The sequence below is a fragment of the Trifolium pratense genome, linkage group LG7 (assembly GCF_020283565.1).
Source record: "Trifolium pratense cultivar HEN17-A07 linkage group LG7, ARS_RC_1.1, whole genome shotgun sequence".
Taxonomy (NCBI): domain Eukaryota; kingdom Viridiplantae; phylum Streptophyta; class Magnoliopsida; order Fabales; family Fabaceae; genus Trifolium; species Trifolium pratense.
In genome coordinates, this window is record NC_060065.1 from 37,467,350 (window position 1) to 37,488,640 (window position 21,291).

Genomic DNA, 21,291 nt, shown 5'->3' on the forward strand with positions numbered 1-21,291 from the left:
ATTAGAAATTTGCATTTAATATTACAAATAAATTTAATGCTTAAAAGATATAATACACATGTTTCGAGAAAATATTTCTATATTTATATTCTTAACATGTGCCTTAGATGCACATGTTAACATTTGCCTTTAAATTTTAAACGACAATCTAATTTTATGCATTATGTCTTATTTTAAATATGGAAAATGCTAAACAATGTCCCCGAGACACTGTTTAAGGAACCAAATATAGTAATATCATATTGAAGTTTGTGCGGTCAACGCCTCGAAAGTCTAAAAAGTGTTATTTTCAATTTTAAAATTTCCTTTTTTGGTTTCCTTAACCAATGCCCCTGGGGCACCGGTTAGCATAACCCTTTAAATATATATTCAAATATACTTTTCATATTTGGAGATAAATAAGGTCTCTATACACATGTAGTAATGATGTTGATGCCATATTCTTTTGTCAAAGAGATAGGTCCGGGTCGTGAATTGTTGTATAATGGGAAGTGCATAAGAGCATCCATAATGGAGAATTCGAAATTTGAGTACTTAAATGAGTCTCATTTGGACACATCACTAATTTATTATTTTTTAATACTCAACCCCTCCAACCTAGTATTTCTTAAAAAAATTTAAAATGGGTCTCATCAATAACTCCACATCATTACAATAACTTAATATTATTTAATTATCTATTTTATAATATAAATTGATTGAATGATAAAATTACAAAATTAGTACTATTTTTTTTATAATTCAAAAAAATAATTAAAATTCGAAATTTAATTGAAAATAATATTGTCAAATATTAAGAATTACATAATTAAAAAATAATTTAAAATAACATTACATAATTTTAAAAACAATTAATTTTGTTGATCACCATACTCAAAATGTTGCCAAATATGCTCGACAAGATCATGTTGAAGTTGAATATGAGCCCGCCTATTAAAAAATTGTGCTTTTGTGATGTACCAAAAAAAATTGTGTTTTTGTGTAAATATTCATTAATTCAACGCTTTAATGCACTTTTGATCCCCCTATTTTGAAAAACATGAACTTTTGATCCCCCTATTTTAAAAGCCAACTTTTTGATCCCCTATTTTGAAAAATATGAACTTTTGATCCCCCTATTTTAGGATTTTCTGAATTTTAGTCTCACAACTCAATTTTGTAAGATTTTTGCTGATGTGTCAAGATCATTAATGACGTGACAGTTTTCATGTTGACAAAACATTTCCGTGTTGTTTCCCAAATCATAACACCCTAAGAAATCAGAAACACAAATAATCACGCTCGTATTAACATCCTTCGTCTTTCTTCGCTTCCTCTCAATCGTTCATTGACTTTGTTTTCAATCATTAACTTTTTTTAGGGTAATTTACTGATTTTTTATTTTATATATATATATATACAGAGAGAGAGAGAGAGAGAGAGAGAGAGAGGGGTTAATTTTACTGTTTCCGTTCATCTCTGCCCAATCCGAATCATCCATGTCTGCCGGCTTCGTTTCGCGCAACGTCTTCTGTAAACTCTGTTGAGCCAACATATCCTTAACCCTTCTCTGCCATAATCCAAAATTGCTCGTTCCGTTGAACCTTGCCACTTCGAATTTCGCCGGGTTAATCGTCATCTGATACCAATTGTTGACACATCAGCAAAAATTTGACCAAATTGAGTTCGTGGACTAAAATTCAAAAAAATCTAAAATATTGGGATCAAAACTTCAGGTTTTTCAAAATAGGGGATCAAAAGGTTGACTTTTAAAATAGGAGGATCAAAAGTTCAGGTTTTTCAAAATAGGGGGATCAAAAAGTTGGCTTTTAAAATAGGGGGATCAAAAGTTCAGGTTTTTCAAAATAGGGGGATCAAAAGTGCATTAAAGCCTTAATTCAAATTGAATATACTCCCTCCGGTCCTTATTATAAAAAATGTTTACTTTTTAGATTCATAGAATATTAGTTGTATCTGATACATATTATAGACCAAATACATCAAACATTCTATGAATCTAAAAAACAAACTTCTTCTTATAATAAGAACCAGAGGGAGTATAAAATAAAGTGGCCGGGTCCCGTGAAAAGAATATTTTACTCCATCCGTTCCTTTTTCTTTGTCGTTTTAGAAAAAAAATTGTTTCAAATTGTTTGACTTTTTGATAATTTAAGGTTTTCTTTTTGTACATAATATATTAAATTTATTGGAAAGATAAAGTGTGTGCAAAAAAAAAAAAAGGAATTTATTGGTGAATTAAAATAAGGGTATAATAGGAAGATAAAGTACAAAAATATACTTTCTTAATTTTTTTTTCTTCTAAAACGACAAAGAAAAAAGAACGGAGGGAATAATGAAAAATAAGGTGGATCCAAGAGAAGAGTTAGTTATTATTTTAAAAGTGGTACCTAATAGGTACTCAAATGGATGATACTCTAATAGTAATACCTAATAAGTGTTATAAGTAACTAATAGGTAAAGAAAATGTGCTTATTTGGATTGTATTATTATGGAGTATGTACATTGCATTAAACTTCCACATCACATGGCTTGGTTTAGCTGTTTAGGGGAAATGAGAAATGAACATAAATTCATTGCCTCCATAACAAATCTGTATCCTCTCATGTATTTTCTTTTAAGTTATACTTCCTCCGGACACAAATATAAGAAAAAATAATTGTTTACGTGATATTTACGAAATTTAGTTAAGTGTAGTTAATGTTATTGATTTAATGCAAAACACAAGTTAAGTTTACTATATTACCCTTTGAAGAGTGATTTATGCCTTGGAAATCACATAAACTTTTGAAAAGTGAAATGATTAAATAAGGGTATATTAGGAATAATAGTATTAATTAGTTTTAAAGTAGTTGACTTTTGCTTATATTTGTGTCCAAAATTTGAAGTTTTTTTTCTTCTTATATTTGTGCCCGAAGGAAGTATATATTCAACATCAATCTAAATTTTTTATTTTTTTTTTCTTCTAGACTCATTTTTTTTATGAGTCAATCACCTTTGGATTAAGGAAATGAGAGAGCGTTGAACATACAAGGTAGGAGATGATCCAAATCTAGTATATGTGTTGGAGAGTGTGGGGAGCATCGGGAGAAAAACGAGCCACTTAGAGCATCCATAACGGAGATACTCATTTTTTAGTACTTAACTGTACTCCACGTGTACACATCACTCATATATAATTTTTTAATAATAGTACCTAATAAGTATTCAATCCCTCAAACCCAAATCTCTTAAAAAGTTCTAAATGGATCCCACAAATAACACATTCCACCAATAATTATACATCATTATAAATGGGACCCACAAAAACAAAATAGGTACAACTTATTATTATAGAACCGGTACCTATTAGATACTCTTTGTATTTTGCTTTAATGGGGATACTTATTAGTTACTAGTAGTTGAAAAAATAAGTACCCATTATTGAAAATGGTGTTATGATTAACAAGATATCAGTCACCACACTTAGTATAATGTGGAACGGAAGTATTCAATTCTCTATTCATTCTTCTTCATTTATTATAGCATATAATAGCATTGCCCTAAACAGAGGCGTACAGTACAGGTACCCCCCCCGCAAATGATAAGATGGTGACGCCTATGGACTATGTCTATGGCTTTCCCTTCTACCTAAAAAACCAAATGAACGTTGCAGTGTCACCTGGCATTAACCACCGATACAATTTATGATCACATTCACAACTTATAAGATTCAATAATTAAGAGACAACACATCCCAAGTTGGACTAGCTTAGCTAGTGATTGATGGATGTATCCCCACGGTGTATCTGTCCTTTTACTTGCTTTTGCAACTATTTATTAGTCCAAGAGAACTCTCACATCGGATGCAAGATGATTTGAATATGTGTTAATAAGTAAGGACAATATTCACCAAATAAATCAGTTTTTAAGGATGAATTAGAGTCTTTCCACAATTTGCTGGACCGTCTGTTATCAGATTTCTGATCGGATCATCCATCATTTATATATGTGCACCAAACTCAATAGTGCTGGACTTACATGTTTTTTATATCTTAGAATTTAGGTTTGCAGCTATTATAAGATTGAGATTGTCACTAATTATAAATTTATGTTCGGACATATGGGTGGTGCCCCGACGAATTTTGAAAAAACCCTAATGTTATCTTAAAATTTGGGGGATCTAACTCAATCTTTCTATCTATGCTATCAAAATTAAGGTAAAGTGGAATTTGGTGGTATAGAGGGCTAGAGGAGGCATGGATGACACCGACTCTACAAGACACTAGTAATAATACAAACCATGTTGTTGGATCTTACATGTTAATGATTCTATGCCTAAGGTTAAGGTCTTGTTGTCAAAGTACTATAATAAAAGAAAAATACAAACAAAAAATGTAGAGAAAATTGATAGGTTGAGGAAATAAAGACAAATGAAAATTAACCCTTCAAAGTGTTATAGGATTGATTTCTTTTAAGTCATTTCTATTTGACAATTGACACCAAGATCATTAGTGGGTGGGGTCTTCACATCTTTGGACTAGTTTTCTAAGTTCCTTCGTAAAGAGGCTATTATTGAGTATAGCATAACCCTACATGTTTTTATTTTATAATTTAATATATTGAAATTAAATTTAGACTATTTAATTTTAATTAGACAAACATCGATATTTTAAATTTGTGGATCCTAAGGGAAAGGGAAATAGGAAATGTGAAACTCGGTAGTGGTGAGGGCGGTGTGACAACGTGGTTATGAGGACGGGGTGATGGTGGTGGTGAGGGCGTGGTGTCGGCATGGTTGGCTGGTGGTCAGTGGCATTGTGGTTGGTTGGTGGTGGTTGCAGTGAAAGAGAGAAGGTGGGTGAAGAAGAAGAAATGATTTGGGCTTTTACCAAAATGTCATTTGCTTTAAAGTCGAAGTTTCCTAATTTTTTGATTTTCTTTTTGCTTTTTCTGTCTTGTTGAAACCCCTTTCTATTAAAAAAGAATAAAAAATATGAAGTGCACATTATGTAACTTTATTATCTATTACAATATAAGAAAGTTCATTACTATGGAAAAATCAAATTTGCCCTTCCTTCAGAATTTGCCAAGTGTCCATTTCAAGGGCAAATGCAGTCCAAAAATTATGTAATGGAACCAGATGAAGGGCTAACCGAGCCAAATGGCTGGCTAACTAAGCCATATTCTCCTTTTGTGAGACAAAAGGTAACTGAAAGACAAGCCATAGTTACTAAGGAACTAATAAAATTGAAATTTAATTGTCACCTTTATGTCAAATCACACCTTTTTGATAGAAAAAACCAAAACTTCTCTTCACACTATTACCAACCAATTTTAGGGGTAAAATTTTCAAATTCAAATTTCAAATATCATTGAATACTATATACTCTTTCACATTTATCACATTTCATTCTTACTCTTCTTTCTCTCACTACTTTTATCTTTTTCTCTCAGTATTTTTATCTTTCTACTTGTCTGATCTTCATTTTTTCTCTTCTCATCTTGCAGGAAAACTATTCATTTTTTGAACAACAACACAAGTATACGAAATTTGTTTTCTCTTTCACTAAAGGTATGAAGATACGATCAAACTCTATTTATTTTTTTTGCTAATTGCTAATTTATCATCTTTGTTCATTATTTCGTATCATTTATTCTATTTGTCCTCAAACTCTATCATTTTTAGCATGCTTTATAAAAAAATAAATATAAAACAAATAGTTTATTTTCTTTATATGTAGATTACCAACACTAAAACAAAGTTGAGGATGTAAATATGGTAATACTCAAATTTTATTATTGTTTTTGTTCAAATTTGGTATGCAGTTTTGAACAAATATTTGTTGTTGTTCTGTTTTCTAACATATGTTACTATTTCTTACTTTTCTTTTTCAGATCTGTAAAAAGTATATCAATACTTAACATTGATCTTAAATATTGTTGGATAGAAGACAATGAAAATTTAAAAAAAGGAAAAAGTTGAAGGTTGTAATCTTACTTTTCTTTTTCTTTTTATTTTTCAGATCTGTAAAAATTATATCAATACTTAACATTGATCTTAAATATTGTTAGATAGAAGATGATGAAAATTTAAAAAAAGGAAAAAGATGAAGGTTGTAATCTTCCTTTTCTTTTTATTTTTATTTTTTAGATCTGTAAAAAATATATCAATACTTAACATTGATCTTAAATATTGTTAGATAGAAGACAATGAAAATTTAAAAAAAATGAAAAATATGAAGGTTGTAATAAATGGAAGTGAATAGTAATGAGAAAAGGTAGAAATAAGGTTACCGAACAAATACAACTTCTTTGTACTTTTTATCTTTTTATTCTATATTAATATTAGTTCTAATGTTTCTCCACTCATTAAAATATCCTTTAGATGAATAAAGAAGATCATAATTTAAAAATAAATTTCTTGACGAAATCAAAGAAAAATGGAGAAATTAAAAAATATGAAACTATATATTTTTAAAAGATAAAACAAAAAATACAATCAAATCCAAAAAAATAAATCAAAGTTTCTTGTCCTTTTGATTTTCACTTTCATTAAATTTTGCAACAACTTCATATAAAAAAAAATAGAAAAATACAATCAGATCCAAAAAAAAATACAAACAAAACAAAAAGGAATAAAAACATATAGTGCTCTTCATATACAAATTGAAAATTCAAATAGATCTAAAAAAACACAAACAGAACAAATCTAAAAAATTAACAGCTACCACAAGAAAAGTTAAGTTTCTAAATCTAAACTTTATTATTGTTGTTGTATGCATGAGAGAAGGAAAGAAGACAAAAGTAATATATTTACAAAAATAAATCTAATGACAAATACCAACCATGTACTCACAAGATATTTACAAAATAGAAGGATTTCATTTTCCCACACGGTGGATGCAATTTCCGGCGCGGTGGTCACCGGTAAAATTAGTCCGATCTGGATTTTTACTTTGTGAGATTTGTAGTGAATATCAATGAGAGTCTTTATATGATGGTGATTTTTTTGAAGGTTGTCTATGGTGATGGAGATCTAGAAGAAAATGTCGCGGGTAGGAGAAATATAACATAGAAAGAAAAAAAATTGGTGAAAGGAAGATAACTGATAACTTGAGAAGATGAGTTGCTGTTGTTCCTTGTCTTTCCCTTCTGCATCTTTGATTTTGCCGTTGTTCTTTTACAAATGGAGGAGATGGACATCACTTTTACAAATGGAGGAGATTGATTTTGTCAAATAAATTAAAAACAAAAAGAAACATAGAGGGAAGAAAACGCAGAGGAAAGGTGGTGGTGGTGGTGGTTCATTAGGACTCAGGAAGAAGAAAAATGCGAGAGATAGAGATAGATGTTTGAGCGGCGGCTAGGATTAGAGAAAGTCAGAAAACTGAGTTACATCTAAGGAGTGGTTAGGTTTTTTTTATTTATTTTATGGGCTGGGCTGGGCATTAAGCCCAAATTAAGGCATGTATTTTGGGTCTGAAAGTACAAGTTTGATTGTATTTTTATACGGGGAACAAATTGCTTAGCCGTGTATTTATAGATCTCGTGTGTTTCTAAAAAGTATACTACACTAATTTATACGGGCAACAAATTGTTGGTGATGAAAAATTTAAATTAACTATTATTATACGGGGAACAAAGTATTTGCTGATGAAAAACTTAAGTTAACCGAAATATACGGGGAACAAGTTATTGTTGATGAAAAAATTATTAACTATTATAAACAAGGAACAAGTTATTCTTGATGAAATTTTTTAATTAACTATTATATACACGGAACAAGTTATTCTTGGTAATATATGAGTATTTTTCATTTTAAATGTAGTAGCACCGTATGATTCAATTAAATTTTTATTTAAACTACAAAGAAAATATCTTTTATACTATAGTAAAATGGAAGGGACGTGCATTGGGCAGTGCAGGGGCTGAAAAATTCATGGATACACTCTACATCCACATGTTCATGCATGTGCTAAGGCTAGCTATCTATACTAAAGTATGGATATTGTATTATTTTATTTCTAATATATTGCAAAGACAGAAACAATATACAATGGGTATTTGGACAAAATATTCTAACATATGGGAAAAATTATAATACAGTATTATTGTTTTTTTAAAAAAAAATTTAAAAATTTAAAAATATCATATATATCGATAACAATCTCAAAATAATTATCATATATACTAAATAAATCATACAGGAGACAAATTATGCTACTGATTCATGAAACCCATAACAATCTCAAAATAACTAAATAAATTTTACATTAGACAAATTATGCTACTAATTCATATAACTCATAACAATATCAAAATAACAATCATATTTTTTTTTAAAAAAACATTAGCGTGCATAGTCATCACATGATAACTATGACATCCCAACTATGTTGGCACCCCATAATCATCACCTATCATTTGCAGCACAAAATAACAATTATATATATATATATATATATATATATATATATATATATATATATATATATATATATATATATATATATATATATATATATATATATATATATATATATTAAATAACAATCAACTTAACATCAACTTATTTGTACTAAAATCTTTGTATTAACCATGATTTGTGTCTATGTTGTAATTGGTATTGAATGTTAAATTACTATTATTGTTAATCATTTTTGAAATAATCATACTATTTAATATATTAATGAATATATAATTTGATTATTTTTGGAATGCGGACTAATTAGCAAAGTGTAACTAAAAAAAATACGCGTAACGTTACGACCCGTGCGATAGCACGGGTATATTGCTAGTTGTTCATAAAAATCATTCATATAGACGCACTACTATGGATCGGAATTGGCTGTTGTAATGTCTCCACGTAGTAGATTAATAGTTAATCTCGACCATAGATTTTTTATCAAACAGTTCAAATTTATTAGTCTAATTTAACAGTATTTAATCTTAGCCCTCTATATTCCAGATTAGATGGCTAAAAAAACTGCATTAAATCCGAATACCACTACTATATATCAATGTGGGCTTGGCCACCTAGACCTCAAATTGAGGATAAAGTTGAGAAACAAATCAATTAGTACTAGAAAAAGAAAGCGAGACAAATTTAACAAAAAAGTTGAGGGTGTCAATTATTAGAGAGGGGACAAGATTTCTCATTCATGATTTTGATGGGTTAATTATAGGTTATATCAACATGCTTGTTTGTGCTAGAGAACATTTTTGTGACGTAACTTTTACTGTCCATGCAACTCATCACATTTTGACACTTTCCCTCTTCATCATTAATGAACTGTAGTTGAAAGTTGAAGCTTTATTTACATGTTTTTCTACATGCTGCAATTGCAAGCTTTGTTATTAAATGGATAAGTCCAATAATATACAAGCAATTATAGCAAAATTCATAAGGGTCCACACAAACATGGTTGAAAGCCAGAATTTCATAATCTTGAAGGCAAAAATTCTATATTAGTAGTGAAGGATATACTATAAGATATATATGACAATGATTATTCATGTTCATAGCCAATTTTCATCAACCTACGCATTGCAAAAAATAATGATAATATTTCATAAAAAAAGAAATTAGAGTCTTTCAAATTACTTTTTCTCATCAAGTGTCAATATTTTGCAGGGTAACTAAATAGTTATAAATTATAGACTCCGTTCCCTATATCCGTGACTTGTTTAATCATTTTACATAAATTAAAAAGCATATAAATGATAGAGAGAAAATAATATTTTTACTAAAGTACTCTTATCGAGTGTTGTTTATTCTTATTGAGTGTTGTTTATTCGTAATATATATAACATAGTATTGAAATTGAATAGGGACATTATAATTTTAGGACATTTTTATTTTTACAAAATGGTGTCTAGAATTCAAAATCAATATATATGCAGTGCAACTATACCTAACCCCCCAACGACCTACCCCCTGTTGGGACCATTTTACACTCTTAAGTTATACCTTATCAACAATTACCCTCCATTAGTCCCTTCCCTTCACTCAAAATTATGTTGAGCTATTATATAGATAGAGATACCTTACCAACAAACAAACATAGGTTGCAAATACAAAAGCTATCAAAACAGAACATAACATTACTTGAAAGTGAGACAAGGTTGTGCATGCCATGGACAATAATTTAGGAATCAAGGTCGATGATTGTAAGAATAACGATGAACAAAATATTCCACTCCTGCAAAATGGGGAGGTTCCAGAAGCAGAGAGGAACCCGATACAGAATGCTATAAGTTCGACATTTAAAAGCACGGCGCATTTGGCAAACCTTTTACCTACAGGAACTGTTCTTGCTTTTCAACTTTTGTCACCAATCTTTGCAAATCTTGGCAACTGTGACATTGTCAGTAGGTCAATGACCTATGCACTTGTGACTCTCTGTGGTGCATCATGCTTCTTCCTAAGCTTTTCTGATAGCATTAGAGACAATAAGGGGAACCTTTCTCATGGATTTGCTACCTTTAAGGGCTTGTGGATCATTGATGGTTCAACCGAAATTCCACCTCAAGTTGCTGCAAAATATCGCTTACGGTTTATCGATTTCGTGCATGCAGTGATGTCGATTTCGATATTTGCAGCAATTGCATTTTTTGATCAGAATGTGGTGAATTGCTTTTTTCCAGAGCCATCAAAAGAGATACAGGAAGTCGTCACCATGTTGCCTTTGGGCATTGGAGTTGTTTGTAGCATGCTTTTTGTTGCATTTCCTACAGAGACATGGAATCGGTTTTCCTATTACAACATATTAAGCCGGTTTTGTTGGATTGAGTTAGATAATTCTAAGAGTTTTAACATTCTATCATTAATAATTGAGATCAATTTTAAGTTTTACGGTTGTATCTGATTTCAAGGTTTTTATTTCTTTCGTCGTTTTGGTTCATTTTTGTTTCCATTGTCGTCACTAAATCGTTTCTGAATGGATTGCAATCATGTATGGGCTTCGTTTCTTTTCTTTTGGGGTCATGTTTGTGTTAAGAAGTCCCACATCGGTTGAGAGATAGCCTGACTAAGTCTTTATAAATTAGAGGCAATCCTCATCTTATAAGTCGGTTTTGTAAGGATGAGTTATGCCCAATGCTCATTTCTAAGATGATATCAGAGCCTCTTCAAGATCCGTTGAGCCACCCGATATCGGGCCACTTTTACCATTTATATCCGCGTACCAAGCCCAATAGAGTTGGACGCAAGGAGGTGTGAAGAAGTCCCACATCGATTGAGAGATGGTCTGACTAAGTGTTTATAAACTAGAGGCAATCCTCACCGGGATGAGTTATGCCCAATACTCATTTCTAAGAGTTTGTTGACAAATACCATATATACATTAGTTGAGAAAAACAAATTAATAATTTTGTTTTAAAAATAACTATTTAATTTCAAACTTCTACAACGTTGAATATATCATTTCCCAATACAATATTTCTATATTTATTTATTCAATTAACATTCTAAAAGCATATTAGCATTTTTCAAATATATGTATTTTATTTAGTGTCCGTTCTTAATCTACTATGTACTGATATCCCGAATACGTGAATGCGGAATTCTCATGAATACAGAGAATCCAAATTCCAATTTGTTGGTAAAATTTGAATATATGTTTGTAGAAAGACAGAAAATTATGTGTGTGGTAGAATGAAAAACTTTGAAGCCATTAATAGTAATGGCTCAAATATATACGCATGCATCAATACTTAAATGATGTTATATGAAGTGCACATTTTGTCAAGTTTAGGTTGAATAGGTCAATCTGATGATCTTAGAATTTTTTTCTTAGTTTTAATTTTAAATGTGTCTTTTATATACTAATATATGTTTGTTGACCGATAATAGCTCTATGACTTCTTCTGAGGTTTCCTAGCTAGTTTTCTTTGTTTTTGCTTTTTCCGTCTTATTGAAACCTTTTTCTATTAAAGATTAAAAAAAATGAAGTGCACGCATACGTAACTTTATTAATTTCTTGCGCTGCATGCAATTGTAGAGAATAATTCATCGAACCTTGTGAGATTCAAATGAGCAACGAATTCTCCCGGTAAATTTTCTTGAGTTATTGTGGAGCTATTTTCTTGAATTGGCTTTGTTTTATTTGCTAGAATTAATTAACTTGGTCTTTCTCTGGCTATTCTAATTTTTTTGTAAACACTTGGTTCATTTGATTCGAACTATTGTGTTGAATATATCGAGCCGAACCAAATTATTTGTAAATATAAATCGAATTGAGTTCGAGCTGAAAAAAAAGTTTGTTAAAGACTTGAGTTGAATTTCGACTCGAGGCGAATTGAGCTTAGTTCGACTCGGCTAAACTCATTTTCAGCTCTACATGGTTAAAAGCCATAATTGCATAATCTTGAAGGCATAACGTTAATAAGATATATTATAATGATTATTCATGTTGCATAGCCAATTCTCATCAACCTCCGCATTGCAAAAAATAATGATAATATTGTTTCATAAAAATTGAAATTAGAGTCTTTCAAATTACTTTTTCTCAAGTGTCAATATTTTGCAGAGTAATTAACTCAATAATCAGAAATTATCAAGAGTTGTTTTTCTTTTTAGGGGTTAGAAGTTTCACCTTAAAGGTGGAGTGTTTGTGATTCAAACCCTGGTCGACTCCTGCATAATATATACGATGTCCCTACTAACTAAGCTAAGTTCACTGGAACATTATGGAGTGTTGTTTATTCGTAATTATTATAAGTGTAAAATTAAATATATTAAATTGAGAGTAATGCTAGTAATATATATTGTATTAAAAATTGAATAAGGACATTTATTTTAGGACATTTTTATTTTCACAAATGGATAACCTAGGTCATATATTTTTGATCCGTCTAAAATTCAAAATCAATATATATGCAATGCAATGCAACTACCTAACCCCCCCAAACCCCAACTACCTAACCCCCTCCCTGTTGGGACCATTTTACACTCTAAGTTATACCTTATCAACAATTACCCTCCCTTAGTCCCTTCCCTTCACTCAAAATTATGTTGAGCTATTATATATATAGATATGAGTTATCAACAAATAAACCTATCCATGCAAATACAAAAGCCATAAAAACCTAACATTATTACAGGAAAGTGAAAGAAGGTTGTGCTTGTGCATACAATGGAGGTTCCAGAAGCCGAGAGGAACGCGACACAGAAAGCTATAAGTTCGACATTTAAAAGCACGGCGCAATTGGCAAACCTTCTACCTACAGGATGTGTGCTTGTTTTCCAGGTTTTGTCACCAATCTTTACAAATCATGGAATCTGTGACTCAGCCACTAGATCAATGACTTATGCACTTGTGATTCTCTGTGGTGCATCATGCTTCGTGCTAAACTTTTCTGATACCGTTAAAGACACCGAGGGGAATATTTCTCACGGATTAGCCACCTTTAACGGCTTGTGGGTCCTCGATGGTTCAACGAAACTTCCACCTGAAGTCGCTTCAAAATATCGGATACAGTTTATAGATTTCATGCATGCAATGATGTCGATTTTGGTATTTTTAGCAATTACAATGTTTGATAATAATGTGGTGCATTGCTTTTGTCCAGAACCATCAAAAGAGATGCATGAAGTCCTCACCATGTTGCCATTGGCCATTGGAGTCCTCACCATGTTCCTACTCAGAGACATGGAATTGGTTTTCCTCTTACAGCGTATAAATAATTGAGATCTTTTTTATGTTCATTGTTGTATCCGATTTCTAGGTTTTTAATTATTTCCTTCGTCGTTTTGGTTTGTTTTTGTTTCCAATGTTGTCTTGTCTTTAAACCGTTTCTAAATGGATCGGATTGCAATCGTATGTATCGGCTTTGTTTCTTTTCTTTTGAGCTTAAACAATGAAATTCAAGAAGGTTAATTACTCTTTCATGAATTTCTTTGAATATCCTTATCAATAGGAAGATATCTTTCCATAGGCAAATTCTATTGAAGATATTTTTTGGTAGTGTACTTGTTACCATGCATAATATATCATCTCATAATATAAATTTTATTGGAATTAATATGTCTATCTTCCTCAATTTTTAACAAAACACTTGCCGTATCCGCATTACACAATTGAACGTGTGTAAAAAATCCATGTTTTTGCATGTTTGAATCGTGAGTATTCCGGAGACACGGTTCAACATGACCCTATAAAAATTAGAGTATATATGAAGCGATAATAAAGTTGATAGTTATATCTCCATGGAAAAAATAAAAGAAAAGTTAATAAATAGATGAAATTCTTTTAAAAACCATTTGGACCAACGTTGTTTTTAAGAATTAGGTCGAAAATGAAGCTTCTAAAGTTTTTTTTTGATAAGCAAAGCTTCTAAAGTATAAAGTCATTGCTCTTCTCCCTCTTGTATTGCTCTGAATCCCTCTAATATATGGGACGATATCTTCCGTTCTACTAGTGTAAATCCTACTAAAAGATATTTTCAGGTAGCAGTGTCGTCTCCGAGTTTTAGGAGGCTCTGTGCAAAATATAAAACTAGTCCCTTAATAAAAAAATATTTTTTTTTTTAAAAAAAAAATGTCGATTTAAATTGTATATAATACAAAAAAAAAATCACTCTTATTCTTGTAAAGATATAAATTACCAATATTAAATCAAATGAGACAAAAAATACAAAACAATTATCTTTGTATATAACGTCAAAAAAGAACATTATAATCTAAGATTAAATTTTATGCAAAGATTAAAATGGACTAGAACTATATTTACGAGTATAGATAACTAATCTATTGATACTCATATGATATTTTATGAACATTAACAATATATAACTATTACTTTAGGGCCTAAAAATTAATCAATTTATATACATCTGATATTTTGTAGGTATAAATAATATATAACTAATATTATAGGACCTCAAAATTTTGAGTTGAGACCCTCAAAATTTTGAGGCCCGATGCCGTCGCATATGCCGCACATGTGTGCAGGCCGCCTCTGTCAGGTAGTATAAAATTTTATTGGGAGATATCTTCGGCGGTTATCTTTCGTCTATGTGAGCAAATGCAGGGTGGAGGATAGCAAATACCAAGAATTAGTAAAAATAAATAAATAGCAAAAACCAAGAATAAAAGAGCTTTGCTAGTTCAATGGGCCTAAAAAGACGGTTATTTTTAATGGGCCTAAAACAACTCATCTTGGCAAAGGAGCAACTTTCTGCCCCCGTATTTTTTCATTACACCTGAATTTCTTGTAAACTACCTAAAAGAAAAATGGCTGCAATAAAGATCCTAAAGTAAAGGTCAAGAGGATCAATGTGTATTAGAAAAATGGGAATGTTTAAAGTCGTCCCCTTCAAAAGAGATTGAAAGTTTCAAATCAACATGATGCTATATTTTTTTGTGAATCAGATAATCTTTGTGTACAGTTACATAGACTAATATTTTAAATTGGATATAACCACAATGAGTGACACGATTCACTCTCTATAGATTTAAGATTGTTACATTTTCACGATTGGATCCAACATGAGCTACATATGAGCCAACACAAGTTGTTTTATATGGACCAAACTTGTATTCACTACCTTTCTAATTAAAAAACTATCAAAAAATCAAATCAGTATAAAAAAATTTACCAACCAAGAAGAAATCAAAAGATTAACTAGATAAGTTCATTGTTTTCCCCACTTATATTTTAAATTGGAATACCGTACAAGCAATGATAATAATAAGAAATCAAAAGAAAACGTAAAGCTTAAACCGTAATGGTTGATGTAGCTTATTGATGAAAGAAATTTAGCAACATGTTCACACATCTAGACAAAATTGCAAAGGTGAACATTATAGTATACCATATGACTTTATAAAGGAAAGGCAACCCAAATCACATGTCACAATTTAAAAAATTATGGCAATGCAAACCACATGTTGGTATAATTTACAAAGTTAAAAAGATTTAGTATGTAATGTATACATATCAAGATTCATATTCGTCATTTAAGTTTTTAAAGCAAAAAAAGCAACCAAAACACACCTTATAACCATTCTTCAAACTAACTACTCTTTAAGGAATACATAGAAAGCTGTTTCATCAAGTTTTATGTTTGTGTTTCTTGCAAGCAATGTCAAACCCTCCCTTCCCTTCACTCAAAATTATGCTGAGCTATTATATAGATATACCTTATCAACAAACAAACCTATGCTGCAAATACAAAAGCTATCAAAACATAACATAACATAAAAGGAAGGTGAAAGGAGGTTGTATAGACTATGGACGTCAATTTAGAAATCGAGGATGATTCTAAGAATAACGATGAACAGAAGGTTCCACTGCTGCGAAATGCGGAGGTTCCAGAAGCAGAGAGGAGCTTGGTACAGAAAGCTATAAGTTCGACATTTCAAAGCACGGCGCATTTGGCAAACCTTCTACCTACAGGCACTGTTCTTGCTTTTCAACTTTTGTCACCAATCTTTACGAATCTTGGCAGCTGTGACTCTGTCAGCAAGTCAATGACCTCTGCACTTGTGACTCTCTGTGGTGCCTCATGCTTTCTGCTAAGCTTTACTGATAGCTTTAGAGACAGCAAGGGGAATATTTCTTATGGATTGGCCACCTTTAAGGGATTGTGGGTCATTGATGGATCAACCAAACTTCCACCTCAAGTTGCTGCAAAATACCGCATACAGTTTATAGATTTCATGCATGCGGTGATGTCTATTTTGGTATTTGCAGCAATTGCATTGTTTGATCAGAATGTGGTGAATTGTTTTTTTCCAGAACCATCAAAAGAGATACAGGAAGTCCTCACCGCGCTTCCTGTGGGAATCGGAGTTTTTTGCAGCATGCTTTTTGTTGCATTTCCTACTGAAAGACATGGAATTGGCTTTCCTCTTTCAACAAGTTAATAATTAAGATATTTTTTCTGTTCACGATTGCATCTGATTTCAATATATATTCAATATAAGTGCATTATTTCATAAAATCAACTTATAAACACCCTACAAATTAATAGACCCATAATGGGCTTGACCCTTATCTGGACCTACCATTGAAAGAGCTTTGTAAGTTGTAACACCATATTTCAATTTAACCAAATCGCATAATCTATATAAGTCAATATTCAATTCAATTTATTTTTTTCAATACCATCTAATGTATACTAGGAATAGGATAAAAACTAGTACCAGAAAAACATCATTAATTATAAGCTATCTTGATGATGCAAGAAATATTTTTGCTCGGCTTTTTTTCTTGTGTGGAATTGATCGCTTCTGAAACTCACTGAATATCGCCTCAAGCAACCTGTTAAGATTATAGTCTTATACCCAACGATGAGGGACCTCTGCTTGATTAAAATTCAGAAGAATTTATCAATATTCAAAGGATAGGAAGTTAGTGGTCAAGAGTCAAGACTCAAGACCACTCCTGTATCCAAGACTCAATCATAATGCCGACTCATTTTAATTACCTAATTAAATTTCCTTTTGTCTAACATAAGTTTATATTATAGCACTATAGTCAGAGAATATATTTCCCCACAGAAACCTAGGAAGTAGGATTAGGAATGAGTTATTGGAACATTTTCAAGGAGAAAAAATGGTATGTTCGTCGAAGTTAACTTGGGGAGTAATTTCTTTTTCAATATATTGATTCATCTACTCTCTCTTTACGGGAAGGCAGCAAACTAGAAAGATAATACTTACATGTAGACCTGACTATAAAGTATAGGCAAACAATATATATGTATTGAATCTATAAAATTAAAAATATACATGTTGAACAATCACAATCATATATGTTTCCAGCATAGATGTGAAGTTATCCCCAACAGAAAATTTCAACATTAGTTAATCATGATCCACTAGCACAACCAGACATAATGTAATGTGTCAAAAATATAATCTATTTACTAAAGATTTACTTTGCAATAAGTATCAACAATCTACATATTTACCTTATCTAGCAAGAATTTTGGACTTTTACATTTTTGTTGTAATAGATGAAACAGAACATCAGAACCCTGTTAAAGATGATATCGTGAATTCACCATTAAACAAAACAATAGTGGATAAAACATTTGAGGAGTCAGACCATACAAAAAGCCATCTGACAATTAAGAATCTCAACAACAAAAATGTTAATTGTTGAACTATGGAAAGAATGCAATATACTTACAATTTGGCCAAATTTATGGAACTGACTTCGGAACAAGTTTTGTAGAAAATGAAAATAACCAGCATGTAATGGGTTTGATCAAAACAAAGGACTTTTAACTACCTGTGTTAACCTTACCCAGCAGACTAGAACCACGGAAAATCTTTTTCCAACAAATATTTGCCTCATTAAAGTTCAAAAAAAGCCGGGCAAGTGTGAAGTCAGCCTCCAGTTGTGCATAGCAAATCTACTGTCACAGTTGGAACCTTTATGCTTGGTCATGGAAGCAATGATCACCAGAGAAAGTCAACACATTAATACATTCCCTATTCTCACATCCGGGCTTACAAACTTCAACTCCCAGTTTCAACAAATTTCTGCTTCAGCTCGGCCAGTAATAGCTCAGTACCTTCCCTCACTTTTTTCCGATCCCAAAGACCACGCATTAATACATTCCATATTCCGTCATCTGGAATGCAGCCATCTAAAATCATCTCGTCCAGAATCCGAGTAGCTTTGTTCAGGTCTCCTCTCTTGCAAAAGCATTTGATTAAGCAGTCAAAAGTGCCAATCTCAACAGAAATGCCCCTAGTACGCATACTAAGATACAATTGGAATGCACGGGATGGATCATTATTATTACAAAGACCTTGGACCACCATGTTATGCATTCTGACATGGAAGCTCCAACTTGCTCGATTAAGTGAGATACCGCCAAGAACCATCTCATCAATGAAGTTTGCAGCTTCTTGATAGCTGCTTTCTGCACAGAGACGACTTATGATTCTCCCGTACATCCCTGCATTTGGTTTCAAACCTTGAAGCCTCATCCTATCAAGAATCTCAACAGCTTCTCTATGCTTTCCTTCTTTACACAGTCCATCGATTAAAGTACTATAAGTGACCATGTTAGGCGAATGACGTCTTCTAACCATCACTTCTAACAACTCCATTGCTTGTGATGATTGTCCACCTTTACACAAACCATCCATTAAAGAACTGTAAGTAAAAACATTTGGCTCAATGCCATTTCTTATCATCTCTTCGAGCAATTCTATAGCTTCATCCAAATTATTAGATTGACACAACCCATGTATCAAACTAGTATAGCTAACAACAGATGGCGACAAACCTTTCTCCTCCATCTCATCCAACAGTTCCTTTGCCTGACTGATTTTTCCAAGCTTGCACAACCCATTAATCAATGTACCATATGTATAGGAATCAGGCTGGCATCCACGATTGGGCATTTCACGAAATATCTGGAAAGCAGACTCAACAGTTTCCTTGTTTTTGCATAGCGCCTTGATCAAAATATTGAGGGAAACAACACTCGGCGGAATGCCCTTTTCTCGCATCTCCTTATAAAAACCAATAGCCCTTTTCACATAGTTTTCCTCCACAAGAATATCAAATATCGTTAGGTAAGACTTCTGTGTGGGTCTAAGCTGAAAATTTTCCATCTTATGGAACACCCTAACAGCATCAAGCGGCCTATGCACGCGTCCATAACCTCTGCATATAGTTAAAAATATATCCTCAGTAACCTCACAATCTTCTTGCTTCATTCTCTCCAACATTCCTTCTGCTGGCCTAAACTGGTTCACAGAAACTAGCCTATAGATCATTGCACCAAAAGTTTTGTGATCATGCCGAAATCCATTGTTATACTCATCTGTTGCAGAATCAAACATAACAACAGCTTTGCTTATATCCTTTTCTGCTTTTATTAGCTGCTCAACTAATGAATTTGTAATTTGCTTTGGCCACTTAAACAAAGTTTTACTAGCCATAATCCCAATTGAAAAATACTTAAAAAAATGATAGATTTTGGAAACTTGTATACAATACTAGCTCCTCATAACAAGCATCTTAATGCAATAGCAAGCAATGCCAAAGTGGATCAAACTACACTAAATCTGAAGGAACAATAATTGCTAAATGTTAAATAACTTTGTGTCCAGTGTTAGAGTTAGATTTAGTTTGAGACTTGGGTGAAGCATTTCATCAAATGGGTGTCTTGCAAAATGAAGCTGCTGAACAATGAAGACTTAATCTTCGAGAGGTGTGTTAAGTGAAATTGAATAGAAACCGCTAAAAAAATTCTGTTTGGAGAATTTGGTGAAAACATAGCAAGAAATGAACTTTGAAAAATCAATTGATGAAACCATGTTACCTTGTTTTACGGGATTGGGACATCGTCGTCGTGTTCAAGGTTGTTTTTTCTTTCGTGTTTACGGTTTTTACGTTGCTGCATTTTTTTTTTTGTCTCTAACTGCTTCTGAATGGATTGCAATCATGTATGGGCTTCGTTTCTTTTGGGCTTAAACAATGTCAGTACAATTCAAGATGGGCTTAAAGTATATCATAGGTAATTGCTATTTCCCACTTCGTTTAGATTCTCTCAATTCTCATCAGAAGATATCTTCGAATAAAACTTATCCGAACTATACAATTTGGACATATCAAAAAGCGGTGTTTTTTGCGCGTTCAGATCGTGTAATCTAAACAAATTAATTGTTTTGAGAAATGTATAGGGGAGGAGAAGACATCTCGCAAAAGGTTGGGATTGAGTTGCTACAAGATTGTCGTAAGCCCACAACATCGACTTGTAATAAAATGATAAAAATATATTCGTCCCCTTAGAATTTGCTTTCTTTCTTGTATTAGTACAAGGGCTTTTCTATATTATTTTTCTTTACAAACGATCACTAAAGTTGTGACTATAGCTCGGTACATGAGTCTCAGTACACTGCTACTGGTTAGCTCCAGATTACACGCCGTTATTGGGTTGTGATGCAGTAGTTACAATAACGGCGTGTAATCCATTTCTGAAACTAACCAGCAAAACCCACAAAACAAAATGGTTTGAGTGTAGGAAGCAATTGCAGGGGTGTAGATAGCAAGCATCTTAAGATCCATATGGATGGAGCCCACAACAACACAAACGTGAAACATATCATCGCACGCTGAAGATCCCAAATCATGAAACCAAAATCCTTAAAAAAACAATGTGTTTTTTTAAGAACAAATCCAATTTACCAAAAAAACACGTTCAGTAATTCTTCTCTCTCTTCAATTCCTTCATGTGCACTTAATATAATAAACTTAACCCAATTAACTAATTAATTAACACATCCATCTTAAAAAGTAAAACAAAAAAAAAACATCACAATAAAAAAGTTTACCAAAT

At 32.0% G+C, this 21,291-nt stretch overlaps 3 protein-coding genes, 1 long non-coding RNA gene and 1 pseudogene across 4 annotated transcripts; 4 read left to right on the top strand and 1 right to left on the bottom strand.

Moving 5' to 3' along the window:
• Window positions 1-5,294: 5,294 nt before the first annotated feature.
• Window positions 5,295-7,609, top strand: LOC123897819. Its single transcript, XR_006805127.1, has 4 exons — window positions 5,295-5,551; window positions 5,721-5,758; window positions 5,875-5,964; window positions 6,995-7,609. It is a non-coding gene; the product is annotated as an uncharacterized LOC123897819 (long non-coding RNA).
• Window positions 7,610-9,931: 2,322 nt separating this feature from the next.
• LOC123900151 lies at window positions 9,932-10,944 on the top strand (annotated as a pseudogene).
• Window positions 10,945-12,992: 2,048 nt separating this feature from the next.
• LOC123900152 (protein DMP6-like) lies at window positions 12,993-13,884 on the top strand. Its single transcript, XM_045951478.1, has one exon. The coding sequence runs from the start codon at window positions 13,116-13,118 to the stop codon at window positions 13,668-13,670; it is 555 nt and encodes a 184-aa protein (XP_045807434.1). The 5' UTR covers window positions 12,993-13,115; the 3' UTR covers window positions 13,671-13,884.
• A 2,329-nt stretch (window positions 13,885-16,213) lies between these two features.
• Window positions 16,214-17,073, top strand: LOC123899100 (protein DMP6). The gene has a single exon (XM_045950156.1). It carries the CDS (start codon window positions 16,214-16,216, stop codon window positions 16,847-16,849), a length of 636 nt encoding a protein of 211 aa, XP_045806112.1. The 3' UTR covers window positions 16,850-17,073.
• A 1,378-nt stretch (window positions 17,074-18,451) lies between these two features.
• LOC123899099 (pentatricopeptide repeat-containing protein At5g46100) lies at window positions 18,452-21,276 on the bottom strand. The gene has a single exon (XM_045950155.1). It carries the CDS (start codon window positions 19,889-19,891, stop codon window positions 18,452-18,454), a length of 1,440 nt encoding a protein of 479 aa, XP_045806111.1. The 5' UTR covers window positions 19,892-21,276.
• Between the last annotated feature and the right edge of the window lie 15 nt (window positions 21,277-21,291).

Coding starts and splice junctions, on each gene's coding strand:
- LOC123900152 (XM_045951478.1), top strand. CDS start 13,116: ATGGAGGTTCCAGAAGCCGAGAGGAACGCGACACAGAAAGCTATAAGT.
- LOC123899100 (XM_045950156.1), top strand. CDS start 16,214: ATGGACGTCAATTTAGAAATCGAGGATGATTCTAAGAATAACGATGAA.
- LOC123899099 (XM_045950155.1), bottom strand. CDS start 19,891: ATGGCTAGTAAAACTTTGTTTAAGTGGCCAAAGCAAATTACAAATTCA.